The 13,734-nt window shown below is 40.7% G+C and overlaps 1 protein-coding gene across 1 annotated transcript in view; it reads right to left on the reverse strand.

Moving 5' to 3' along the window:
* LOC138467576 (chitin synthase chs-2-like) overlaps nt 1-13,734 on the reverse strand; it is a 282,914-nt gene that overhangs the window by 45,905 nt on the left and 223,275 nt on the right. Inside the window, exons 15-16 of the mRNA XM_069607709.1 lie at nt 11,530-11,594; nt 1,851-1,961 (exon numbers count right to left, since the gene is read on the reverse strand). Of these exons, the coding sequence (XP_069463810.1) occupies nt 1,851-1,961; nt 11,530-11,594 (176 nt within the window). The remainder of the gene's footprint in view (nt 1-1,850; nt 1,962-11,529; nt 11,595-13,734) is intronic.

Genomic DNA, 13,734 nt, shown 5'->3' on the forward strand with positions numbered 1-13,734 from the left:
TAGAACACTTCCAAACCACAAGCACGGTCTACACCCTGGACTGCAGGAATTCGAGGCCCAGCATTCAACCATTAGGCCTCAATGACTTGGTGCTTCATGGGCATACTTTTCATACTTAGCCTATAATTTAATATGCTCAATGATAAAAGGCAAGGTATGAAACTTGTAAACATCCAAACAGTAACATCATTGTAGCATAATGGTTAAGTGCTGTGTCTCGAACTCCTTAAAGCCAGGGTTCTCTGATAGCAGTGTTCAGCATAAATGTGATTTTAAAAATTTCATTTTTTCTGTTTTATAAAAATGCGGATGCTGTGTGTTATGAGATATTTAAAAAAACTAAGAAAACACACAGCATTTATGACTTAGACTGCCATCCATGCAGTAACCGGGACCAACCCTTCTTATTTTCAAAGCGAGGAAGGGTCCAGCCATGTTTCTCTAAGTATTCTTCTAAGGGGGGCATATATTGGGCAACATGGCCTTAGTGCGCTGACCGCTTCCTCACTTTGAAGCTAAGCAGTGTTTGTCCTTGTTACTGAAGGGATAAGAAACCCACTGTTGCTGTAAAAATACCAGTTTTATTATTTATTATTGACTGGGAGACTACAAACACCAGAATGCAATTCAACAAAAGGAAAAAAAATGTCTCTGAGTACAAAACCTTCAAGGGCTGACAGTAGCACGGTTTTAAAAAAGTAAATAACTCAGATGCCCATTTGGTCGCCCATCCATCCAGTAACCGGGACTGACCTTGCTTAGCTTCAAAGCGGTGCTGACCCTGCTTACCTTCAAAGCAATAGAAGAGCCGGCCTATTCCTCTAAGCAGTCTTGTGAGTTTGGTTAATTTGTCAGGCAACATGATACAAAGGTATCTGTAGTCCTTTGTAACCTCAGTTATAGCTGCAAATATCACAGCAGAAAAACAAAATGGTTCCCAGGCAATCACCAAGTGCCCCCTCATCTGTGCCAGCTCCCCCTCCTCCTGTGTCCTCTCCCTTTCACCTCAGAGCATACACTGCTTCTGTGACGCAGTTTGCTTTCAGATGGCGGTTATGGCCGATGCTACACAAAGCTTTGTGTTGCAAACTCGGTCACTGGATCCCCTTCATCTCCCAAATTTCACTCAATGCTTTCTAGCCATCCCTCCACCTCTAGTCTGATGACATTTGTATGTTTTTTGACCTGCAAATCACTTTTTACTGTGTTTCATTTTCCAATAGACTCAGCTATAGCCGCAAATATCTCTCGCATCGAGAGAAAAACAAGATGGTGGTCATTTCATTTCTGAAAAACATGATCCTGCAATGCACCATCAGAGGTTTAACTATAATTTTTGGGGAATGGGGCACCCCCTTCTCCGTCAAATTTAAAAATAACTACGGCACGGAATAACCCTAAACCATGCATGGATCACGAGTCATCTCTTTGTGCCCAAGTTATTTCAGACCTGGTCCAAATCCGTCCAGCGGATTGACCTTTTTTGTCTATGGGAAAATGAATCATAGCTCAGCCTGATTAACCCTTGTGCACCCCAGCGTAGCCCTACCTCCTCCCTGCCTTACTAGACCAAATGCAATCCTAAAATGAAGCATGTCTTTCAAATGTAGAACTACTGTGGTACGATTGCTCCCTGGATGATTTAAAGTGAATCAACAAATGGGCTGAAAACCTCTTTGTTTTATGCTGGGTATTTTTTTTACAATATTGACATCATCTGCTTATTCAACATTAAATCAAGTTGAAACGTGATAATAGACTCTTCTGATAGGGCACAATCAAATACAACTGCTTATTGGTCATTGTTCCTTTTAGGGGAGATATTTAAATTTTGGCAAACATGACCTTACCTTGTTCCTCATTGATTTCAAGTCTCTCTGAATCCTTTCTTGTGTTTTCTTGTCTTCCGTAATGGGCTCCAAGTAATTCTTTATCAAACACTCCCAAAATGTCTTTTCATCCTTAAAATAATGGAATTTCAAGACGCCAAAGTTATCAGTAAATTCATACAGGCTGAACGCTAAGCTTTGGTTGCAAATGTTTTTAATTTAGGGCGACACTTTGCACTTAGTTTCTTTTATATCCCTTATTTCAACAATGCAAGTGGCATTAGTTTTCTTTATCTCCACTTTTCCTTATTTCACAAGGAAACAAACACATCTGGCACAAAACATATTTGTTCCCTGCCTATCAGGGGCCAGCTCACAAAGAAGCACACACATTACTGTGGTTAAAAACCATGAAAGTCAAATAAATACAAATGATACTTACAAAATGTTAAAAAATGAAGAGTCAAATAAAATAGAACAGGAATTGGAAAATAAAAGCCATCAGTTCCAAAACGATAGATAAAAATAGCATAACAACAAATACATATGAACATGCCTTTTCATTGCGACAATCCTCCAACTGCTATGTGTAGTAAGGCCTAATTTACAGAAGTGTTTTATAATTTAATTTTTGTTTTATTGGTTAATTATTACATTTAAACCTTAAAGATTACATCAGCATTAATTCCTTCAACAGTGACTTCAAAATTTCAAAATTTCAAGTGTTTCATAATGGCAAAACCTGATTGGAAAACCCTCTGTGAGTAAGGTCTTATCTCTCTTTCTCCCATATTCTCAGTGCTATTTTAAAACAGCGGGAGAGCCAATGCCAGCATTTTGTCTAGAATGAATTTCGTGTAGAAGGCAGTTGGTTGGTAACAAGTAAAGCCTCTAAACTTTAAGAGTGGCTTCAGAGTTGTTCAGACAATGCAAGCATCTTTTGGGTACAGTGGTATGTAGTCCATCAACTTTTCCTTCATAGTGGAACAAAATGGGCCAATGTTGATGGATTCATTTGAACGCAGCCCCAAAGCCAACATCCTCTATAGGCAATATTTCGAATCTCAAACGGATGAGTCATTTTCTAGAACTAGGCTTAGAGACCCATGTTAGAGAGTTCTAGGTCATGCCGCAGGGTTTAATCATGTAATCAATCACATACCTAGTCAGCATTTCTTTGGCTAGTCCATCATCCCTAATTCTTTCCACCCTCCTGCTGGTAAATTCAGATTAGAAAAAGCCAGAACATTGCACCAAATAAGGAGTCACTTGATGGATCTAGGGCATATTGGTGAAAAGGTTCCTGTAGCAGATGTCTGTCAAAGTACATCTAGGGGGGGGGGGGCACAAGAGTTGCTCCACAGAGAAAGCTAGAGGTGAAGCCGCAGGACGCTTGAGTTATTGTTGTGCATCTAGTTTAGCTCATTGTGGAGGGCAAATAATAGGGTGGCTTTTCATGGAATACAATGTTTGCACCTGAACATATGCTGATGTGTTTGTATTATTGGCAGACATGTGGTGCCTCTAAGTGTGAAGAATTAGTTTTTGCCTTGACGTTTCTTGAAGTTTCTGGGTTTGTGCTGCATTAGGAGGATAGCAGAACTGTGTACCATGACATATTGTTTAAATGAAGATTATTACACTCAGCCAGGTGAGATCGTTAAGCACAATGAATGCTGTAGTATTAATTTAGGATTCTTATATACTTATATACAGCCAATTGATTGCTACAGTGTCATATACCTTCTCAGGTTTACTACATTAAATCAGTCGCTTAATAAGTGATCAGTTCCTTAATAAGTGCAGTGCATGTTGCATAGTGCACACAAAATTTACAATAGTGCACTTTTTAAGGACTATAACATATATCCAGTCAGCTGTTAAGCATTATTTGACATAATATATCCACTAATGTATGTTGTGCATAGCTGACCGTTTGTTTGTGGGTGGTGTTTTCGAAAGCATGATTGTATGCTTGAGATTATTACATCGCTATTGTTAGTTGGAGGTTAAACATGGGAGGTTGGTAGGACAAATGGAAGGGGTTGTGGGTATTGGTGGTGATACTTTGTGACATCACTTTCCTGTGAACCTACAGTATGGGCTCATGATTTTGTATGCATGGCTAACTCAGATGGTAATTTGTATGCAAACGCTGCTGTTGACTGTTGTTGTTGACCTCCTTTCTCAGCGTTGTACATCCAAGAAAATGCAGTTACCTATGAATTGGAATGCATGAGTGAAGGCTAATTGGAAATGTTTTATAAAAGGTATATTGGTATGGGCAATATCATTTTTGTGGCTTATGTAATATAACACAGCCCAATTGCAGAATGCTTGAAAGGATCTATCTTTTTATGTATGCTTTGAGTTGGCAAAGGATGGGTGGATATTGGTGTGTGATCATGGTATAATGGTGAGCACTTGTGGTGTTGTTGGATGTCTTGTGGTTACTGTATGTAATACACTTTCTATGTGCTATTACTGTGGCTCTATGGCATGTTACATATAGGGAGTTGCTCAAGATTGCCCGGACTTGGCTTTTTTGCGTTTTAACAGTGGTGATGTATTCGATGGATTATGTTTCATAGGGGGATGGAATATATTTTACGAAAGGAGGTGGAATTGTTAAAATAGTTGTGTGGTCTAATTATCTGCCTAGGGTCACATTAACTATTAGAGTGCTACATTGCTTTTGGTAGCTGGAAAGACGGAATAGACAATGGCTATGGCTACTGTTCTCTGATCTATGTAATGCTGTTATAGCATAACATTTTGTGGATGATGACTTTAGGGGTCTTAGTGCCCGATTGGTTCTAATGTTCCCTGATCCCTTCATTTCTTCAATGATGTGGAGTTATGATACGCATTGTTATAATACGGATATATAGGTGCGAACTTTGGAGTGACTATAGTTCGGAATGGCAACAAATTTGTACATATTGTTACTCAGAAGCACTTTGCTTGGTTGCTGAGTGTGGTGTTGTATATATATATTTGATGTGTCAATGTGGTCTGTGCGTGTCTGTCCTCTTTGTATGTTGTCCTGTGTCTGTTGTTTTGAGATGTAACCTCCCAACATGTCAGTATTTGGCTAGGGTTGAACATGGCAGTATAGCAGCTCCTCTATATCAGTTTTGTATTCCTGGGAAGGTAACAAGGATGAGCTATTCTGGTACTTTTGATCATAATCTAGGTCCTCAATGTCCTGGCTTGAAAAATGATAATTGGAATGGGTGATGGATAATGAATTGTGTTTTGACAAAGACTGGGTGATTTAATCATATGTTCGTGGAACATTAAGGGCCTTAATATCCCTAGGAAAAGGAGAGAAGTCCTGATTAGGTGAAAGAGGGAGAGAATTGACATCGCTCTTTTACAGGAGAATGACTTAGTTGAAGAATAAAAACACCTCTTCAAAAGCAACCTGTTTAATAGGATTTTATTAAATTGCCACACTTCTAAATCAAGGGATGTGGGTATATTATTACACAGGGGTCTTAATTTGAATATGGAGAAGGTAGTCGTGGACGAGGCAGGGAGGGTGATTTTGATGGATGTCGGGTTTGAAGGTAAACTAATAACAATAGGACCTGTTTATGGCCCGTGTGTTGGGGGTAGTGGGTTCTTTTCAAAGGTATTGCCACTTTTAAGTTTGATGAATGGGGAATATACTGTCCTGGTCAGTGATTTTAATTGCGTTCTCGATGGAAGGATGGATCGCTCGGCTCATTGCAGATATACAGCTGAAAGAGTGAGCAAAGTGTTCAATGAGTTTCTACACAGCTTAGACTTAGCTGATGCTTGGAGATTCACACATTCAGGGGAGAGGGAATTTACTTTCTACTCGCCAGTCCACGATTCGTATCCGAGGATCGATTATTTCTTAATTTTTAGTAACCTTGCTGAAAAGGTATCTAGTATATATATTAAGGAGAGAGGTATTTCGGACCACTCCTTGTTAAAAATGTGGTTAGATATAGGATTAGAACGGCCTGGAACACCAAAGTGGCGTCTGCAAATGTATATATTACAGGAATTTCTTTGAGCTAAATGAGGGTTCTACACCAGATATTATGGTTTGGGACAGCTTTAAAGCAACGGTTATTGGTGAATTGATGAACATCATGGCCCGCATTAGGAAAAAGGGAGTGTCTGAGCTGAAGAGGTTAGAGAGTGCATTAGAGGAATGCCAGAAGAGGTATCAGCTGACAAGAAGTAAGGAGGACAAGGATGACATGGGAAGAATGTGGGAGTTTTATAAGCATGAGATGGAGACGCAGTATGAGAAAGGTATGCTTTTCATGGAAAAGAAATTCTGGGAGCAGGAGGACAAGAATGGTAGGCTGCTGGCAAACAGGCTACGTGGACTGATTGATAACCCCTTTGTTTGGAGGATAGAAGGTGAAGGTGGGGAGTACAAAGTTAAGAAAGATAAGATTTGTGAAAGCATTAGGACATTTTATGATTCATTGTTTAGGGAGGATCAGCTTCCAGCACCTGAGGATATGGATGGATTCTTCGATAAAATTGTTTTACTGAGGTTGTTGGAGGATCAGGCTGTAGCTGTAGATAGACCGATTGCAGGGTAGGAAATATTGGCAGCCATTGACCAGCTTCATGTGGGTAAGTCTCCTGGTTTAGGCAGTCTACCGGCAGAGTTCTACAGAGCATTGGGTCCGCTATTAACACCAGTATTGTCCAATTTGTACAATAGTTTTATGTTAAATGGGGTGGCGTGTCCTACGATGAAGGAGACTGTTAATAGGGAAGGAATCCCGGTAGTCACTAGTCCATGAATCAGGATGGAAAAAGTGTCTACTCTGTCTATACCCAGAGCGGAACACATCAAATTATCAAAGAGACAGAGCTAAAAAAGGCAGGTTGCACACCCAAATAGGTTCGGAAGAAAGTAGATCAATTTTAATTTTTACACATTAAGAATTTGTAAAACACACAATTAGTCACTTCACACAAATGCTAAATACATACAAAAAGATCATACTAGATCATCACATAAAAGACATAGGATTTCGTCATTAACAATCAAATGGTTGATTAACATAAAGTGCAAGATGAAGGAGGCCTGTATTGTGGTGATCCCGAAGCTGGGTAAAGACCATAACGAATGTTATATACTATAACTATATAGTAGTTATATAAAACTATAGACCAATATCGTTGTTAAATGTTGATCTAAAAATGTTCACTAGCATTTTGACTAACCGGCTGGATAGGTGCATTGGTGATCTTATTAGCCGCTCTCAGGTTGGCTTTATGTGGGGCAGATATGGGTATGATCATGTCAGGACATTAATGAATATAATTGGACTACTGCAGAAAAAGATCCAGAATGCACTCCTAATTTTTGTTGATGCAGAGAACGCCTTCGACCGTGTAAATTGGTCCTTCCTAGATTATAAACTTAGAAAATGGGTTTTGGGGATATTTTTTAAGAGTTATTATAATGCTTAATTCATCTATCTGTGCTAGAGTTTGGGTTAATTGCGTTTTGTCTGCTCCATTTTTCTTGTGAAGGGGTACTATGCAAGGTTGTCCTTTGTCGCCATACCTTTTTAATCTTGCGATTGAGCCATTGATTGCATTCATAAAACAGGAGCATAGTCTACATGGTTTAGAATTCAGTCACAGTGAAATTAAAATCTTGTGTTATGCGGATGATATGACTATTGTTTTGACCAATCCATGGGAAGGGAGTGAAAAGTTAATATGTATGTTCAATGAGGTGGAGTTATTGTCTGGACATAAGGTCAACTGGGAAAAAACGGTTGTCTTTCCTATTGATGTTTCGCTACCAAGGGGGATATGGGTTTATGAGATTGTCAGTGGGAGACGGGAGCTATGAAATATTTAGGAATATACCTGGTTTGTGACCCGAGGAAAATGGTGGAGTTTAATGTCTCAAAAGTTTTGGAAAAGATATGGAGGCATGTATTAAAATTAGGTTGTTTCCCGCTGGGGCTCTGGGCGAAAATAAATGCCATCAAGGTGGATCTCTTGCCAAAGGTACTTTACATTATCCAATCTATTCCGTTGAAGTTCACTAAGAAGATCAATGGTAGTATTGACAAAGTCTTCCAGGAGTTCCTTTGGGGGGTGGGAAATAGACCTAAGATTCCTAGGTACATTTTGATGCGGACTGTGAAGAAAGGGGTTTTTGGATATCCAAATGTAATGAATTATTGTGCTGGGTTTGTTCTAAAAAAGTCAGCGTTCTATATTTCTGATGCGGATAGTGATGTGCCTTATTGGCATATAATTGAGAGTACACTGTTTTCGCCTTATGCTCTACGTGACATGTACTCGATGTCTAAGTTGCTGAATTCTACTGTGAAATTACCTACCTTGGGTGCAGCTAGGGGGCCTTACAAACATTTATGATGGCTAAATAGGAAAACATATGGCTACATTGCGATGCCTCCTTGTGGCATAATAAGGGACTACAAATAGCAAATAAGACTCTGTGTTGGCAAAGTTGGATCAATGAGGGCATTTTTTAGAATACGTGATGTATGGGAGGGTGATCATATGATATCTTTTGAATGCCTCAGAGATTCCTTCGGGGGAGGGAACGTGCATGATATAGAGACCTGACTTCCCTTTTAATTGAACAACAGAGCATGTTAAGGGAACCAATGAGGGAGACAGCTATGGTTTGTGCTGTTATGCCTTCTCTTCCATGCGCAGTGTCAACCTACATGAGACTTTTGCCGGTGGATAACTCGCATGTTGAGTCATGGGAAAAATTGCACCCGGATTGGGTAGAGGAACTTGGAATGGATATTCCTGCTGGGGAATGGGAATGTCTGCTTGGTATAGGAGAGAAGTCCAAATTGAATTTAGGGTTGAGGTATGTTAGGCAGAGAATTTGATGTAGATTGTATTGGACTCCTACTCGAATGGCCAAGCTAGGATTGTTGGATAATGATCTCTGTTGGTGTTGTGGTCTACATATGCTTTGGTCATGCTCAAGGGTGTCCATCTTTTGGAGGGATGTTTTGAACAGTTTAGATATTGTAATAGGGGATGGGTTAATAGGGTATTAGTGGTAGCGGCTAAACAAATATTAAAAGTTTGCAAGTCAAGGAAAAAGCCGGTTGTGGATGAATGGCTGAGTGATGTCCGTACTTTGTCTGATTACGAGAGAATTATGTTAGCGAAACAGAAGAGGGAGGAGCATTACCTTAGAACTTGGGGTTCCTTCAATGAATTATACAGTTGAGGTTTACTGACTGCATTTGTTGGTGTTGTATTGTCTTTTGTCTTGGGATGTTTGGATTTCTACTATAAAATAGGGATTTGTGGTAGGGTGTTTGGGTTTTAACATTTTCGATTTAATGTCAATTGTTATTATATGTATTATACAAATTGAATACATATTTCTGGTGCAATGGATATGTACATGTAACTTTTCTCTTGTATGTTTTATTCGCAAAAATGATAAATACAATGAATTTTAAAAAATTAGTACCCAACGAGGGCGCAATCAGAATGAAAGAGCCATTCTGATTGGCCCTTGCCAAGTCATTACCAGGCCGGGAATCCCTCTGTCGGGATTCCACGGCCTTTGTCCCCAGCGGGGGTGTGGCAGCCCCTCAGCCAATGAGAATGCTCGAAGCGGGGCCATCACCGCTCCGAGCCTCCCCACGGCTGAGAGGCTACCTGCACCCCCCACCGGGGACAGAGGTAAGGCTTTTTTTTGTTTCTCCCCTTTCCTCCCACCTCCCTGCCCTCCCCACCCCACTAACCTTCTATGCCTTGGCCTCCTACCATTTTGAGACTAGGAGTGGGGCCATCCCCGCTCCAAGCCTCCACACAGCTGGAGGCTTCCATCATCCCCCACCGGGGTCCCAGGTACGTTTTTTTTTCTTTCTTTCTTTTCCCCTTCCCTTCCCTTCCACCCTGCCAAACACACTTACCTTCTTTTTTTTCAAGGAGCGGACGCACTGGAAACGCTTCTGTTTCCAGCGCATCCACTCCTGATGGCCGCCATGGAAAGGGAAAACGGAGTGCGTTTTCCCTTTCCTGGTGGCCATTTTCTTTGTCTTTTTTTTGTTGAAACGCTGCAGGGTTTTAGGACAAAATAAAAGCTTTTAGTACCCCGGTCACGCTGTTTTTGCGGGCCGGGGTACTGATAGCTATATGCCCCCGCCACTCGGGAATATTACTTTAATAATAACAGGGTGGGTTTAAGCAAGCCCAAGATTTGTTTCAAAAGAGAATCCTCATGAATTTGATCATAATGTTCACAACCCCACACATCTGTGTTATTCAATCCGGTCTCACTTGATTTAGCATGGTGTATCTTTGGGAAGTCAAAGGCACGCCATGAAAGAAAATATGTAAATTTGTACTTGAAAACTAGCGAGGAACCAATCTCCATTTTTGATAGCTTTGACTAATTGGGTGTCCATTTTAGTTTGAATGGGTCTTGGAAGATTCGGCTTGCTATGGCTGAGTCAATCTTGCGTAGGATAATGGGTGTGTCCCTGAAATGTTTAAGTAGGTAGAGAGGAAGAGCCTTTTCCATCACACTTGAGGTGTTTAGAGTGAAGGTTCAATCTGCAAAACCTTATGGAGCCGGGGTTGGGGGCATGCCAACATAAATTGCCTCTTGGTGGGAGAAAATAGGTTTGGGAACCCCTTTTAGTCCTCCCCAAAGGGACCCAGCAATGCCTGCTTACATTAGGCGTTAGATTGTGTTGGCATTGTTTATGAGGTCATGTGGAAACCTCTTTTGCTTGGGCTTAGGCTGTGGTCCAACCAGGATTTAGCAATTTAAAACATATCCCTTCTAGATGTTTGGAGAACAGCTGGGAAAGAATCCTGGCCCTGGATTCGTAATACTGGCCCTGGCTGCCATCCATGAGGGTCACTTATGGGCAAGCCCTAATGTCCTCAATTGATCCACTGTGAAGATGGTAAAAAGTGCTAACAATCACCGATATTCTGGCAAAATCTGCACGTAGTTCACTATTAGACCATTACTTGTGTTTTAAACCTACTCTTGTTGTTTAATCCTACCGAGATCTAACCGAGATGCTTTTTAGCTAAAAACCAAGTCTTGAACTTTTGAATAGGGATTTCGCCATTGGCATGTTTTATGCAAAGGTCAATTGATAAATGTTTTCTTTGTACACAAATCAAAGAAGATGAGTGTCACTTTATTTGCTTTTATCCATTTTAGGAAATGCTGGCATATTCCTATATAACGCAATAGTAGTGTAATTTCCCTGAAGGAGGCCTTATCTATTTGCCACGCTATACCACATGTGAGTGTGCAGTCTTTGCAGTAGCTAGATTTTTTGCAAGGGGCTTGAGCAGTAGACATATACTATACAAACATATTTTTAGCTACTTAAGAGGTCTTGTGGAAAGGGTTTGGTTCATGAGTGACATGCAACTTATATGTTGTTATTCCTGTTTCGTTCTTATTTTTGATTTCACCAATTCGTGTGATGTTAGCATTTATATGGTGTTGTAATTATTTAATTTTGTAACACTCTTGGTTATTTTCATGTTTCTCTAACAGATTAACTGTTTTTATATATTCTTGGCTTTGATGGGAGTTCCTTTTCAAAATAAAGCATTTCGATGAATGAATGATATTTTGGGGTGCCAGTTTCTTTCCATGGGAATGTGCAGTTAACTCCCAATGCACGTCACTATGCACACTCACTTCCGGAAGGGCATCTTCTTGAAAAACGGTGCGCGTCGAGCTATGATTGAGTTGTTCAATCCAACCTGAAAAAAAACACACAAAAAATGAAAATAAGATGTTGTCATAGTAGTTGTTGAATGTTTGTCATTTGGTGTTTGATTTGTTGCTTTTTGGTGGGTGATTGAATTATAAATAGGCTATAATTTTGCAATTGTTTTATGTTACGGCAGAAATCAGTTGTCTTGAGGACTAATATACTGCTTTCATTGTACCAAATCACAATTCACCAAAAGGTGCACATGTTTCCCAAAATTCCAGGACACTTGGTATGTGAGTTCACTTAAGTAAGCGATGGAAGTAAGCTCCGCCCACCTCTTGTCACCACATTAGCTATTACAGAAAAGAAGGCAGCGGGCCTGCACTACCACATACATGCAGGACAATGGTGACATCATCTAAAGTCATCTTAAGTCTTGGGTAAGAAATCATACCTATGGGCTCTGTTGCTGGGTCAGAGGTCTTCCAGGATTCGCATTCAGAGGTAGTGCACCAATGCTCATTGCTCACAGTGACCTTCGATGCCAGCCTACATCCAAAGGCTGCACAGTATTTAATATTGCTGCGGCTGTCGTTTTTCATAATGCATGTATGTATCTCTCTATCAGTGCCTATCTATCTAGCTATAATCTATCTAACATGCACACTCATCCAAGGCTGGACGGCGCATAGTTTCCTGGCATTGACAGCTTTTAGTGGGTACCCTTCTCATCTGAAAGAACTTGGCCTTGACAGTTTTGAGATTGCTGGTACTTGCATTGGGGTATCTGATAAAGTTAAAATGTTGGGGGTATACCTGGGCGCTCATCTGACTATAACGCCCTATGTCAGTAGTACTTCTCCAGCTTTTAATACTACCTCGGTCTGCTTGGATAATTTGTCCTTTTCTATACAAGCAGAGCCGTACCTTTGATTGCCCGGGCAATTACTGGCTCGGAATTGGATTATGGTTGTAGCTTACTGCAAGGAGTTAGTCATGAAAATCTAACCAGACTGCAGGCCATACAGAATAATGCTGTCCAAGTCTTACAGGGTCTAGCTCATAAAGGATCATGTCTCACAGGCACAGAGACAGCTCAATTGGCTCCCGGTTAGATCATGCATCCTTTTTAGGATGTTGGTGTCTTCATGGCGCCAGTCCGAAATATTTGAAGGACAGAGTGTGCCGGTTTCCAGAACATAGGATTCTGAGGTCAAACAATTCTGGTATGTTGCTTGCCCATCGTTTTATTGTGCAGCAGGTAGGGCCTATGGCCTTTCCCTACTCAGCTCTGCGCTTTGGAATGAATTGCCTCCCGATATAAGATGTACTAGATAGTTGTATCATCTCAAACGCCTGCTGAAAACACACCTTTTTTTCATAAATACTTTGCTGTTCTGATTCTGGCTGTACTTGCTCTGTCTTATCTGATTCTGGTTGCATGATTGTCCTGTTAATATTGATTATGTCCTTTGTGTCCATGTGCGCCCCTATGCGCAAGAGCTGTTGGGCATCTAAAAATAAAATAACTAATATTACATCGATTTGTCTGTCTGTTCCCATTTATATAGTGTTGTGACGTTCTCTGGTCACAACAATTATAAAAAAAAATGTTTAAATGTATGCCTGAAGGGCAGTAGCTCTGCACTCAGGCATTGGGACGATGTCCCCATCACTAGGGCCCATTTGAAGCAGCGGACCATCAAGCAATACTTGTTACTATGCATAAATAAACGTGGGGGTGTACCAGTTAGACTTACCTATCGAGTATTCAGGAGCTGGGCCATACAAGTCTTTGTGACTCAAAGGGAGTATTTTATATGTGAATCTGGACCATACCGAAGTCAATGGAGTCTACGGGGGACAGGCAAAATGTGATCATGTATGGGGCAATGGCGACAAGCCTGGCAATACTGTCCCGCTGCAAGTGAACCCGATTCAAGATTATTTTGGTGGCTCCCAGAAACGACATGACAGTGCTCCTGCTTAGCACATATGCTAGCCGTGAGACACACTCTGATTTTCAGAAAGGAGCAGTTTAAGATGAAGTACACCAGTAATTATGAATGGTTGTGGTGAGGGAACTGACATACAGTAGTAGAATCAGAAATAATGCCCAACTTGTTGCTATGCCTACAGGGAGAACTGTGATATCCCTGATGGAGAAGGATGTATATACTGAATAC

This window comes from Ambystoma mexicanum, chromosome 4q (assembly GCF_040938575.1).
Source record: "Ambystoma mexicanum isolate Mex_15411 chromosome 4q, UKY_AmexF1_1, whole genome shotgun sequence".
NCBI lineage: Eukaryota > Metazoa > Chordata > Amphibia > Caudata > Ambystomatidae > Ambystoma > Ambystoma mexicanum.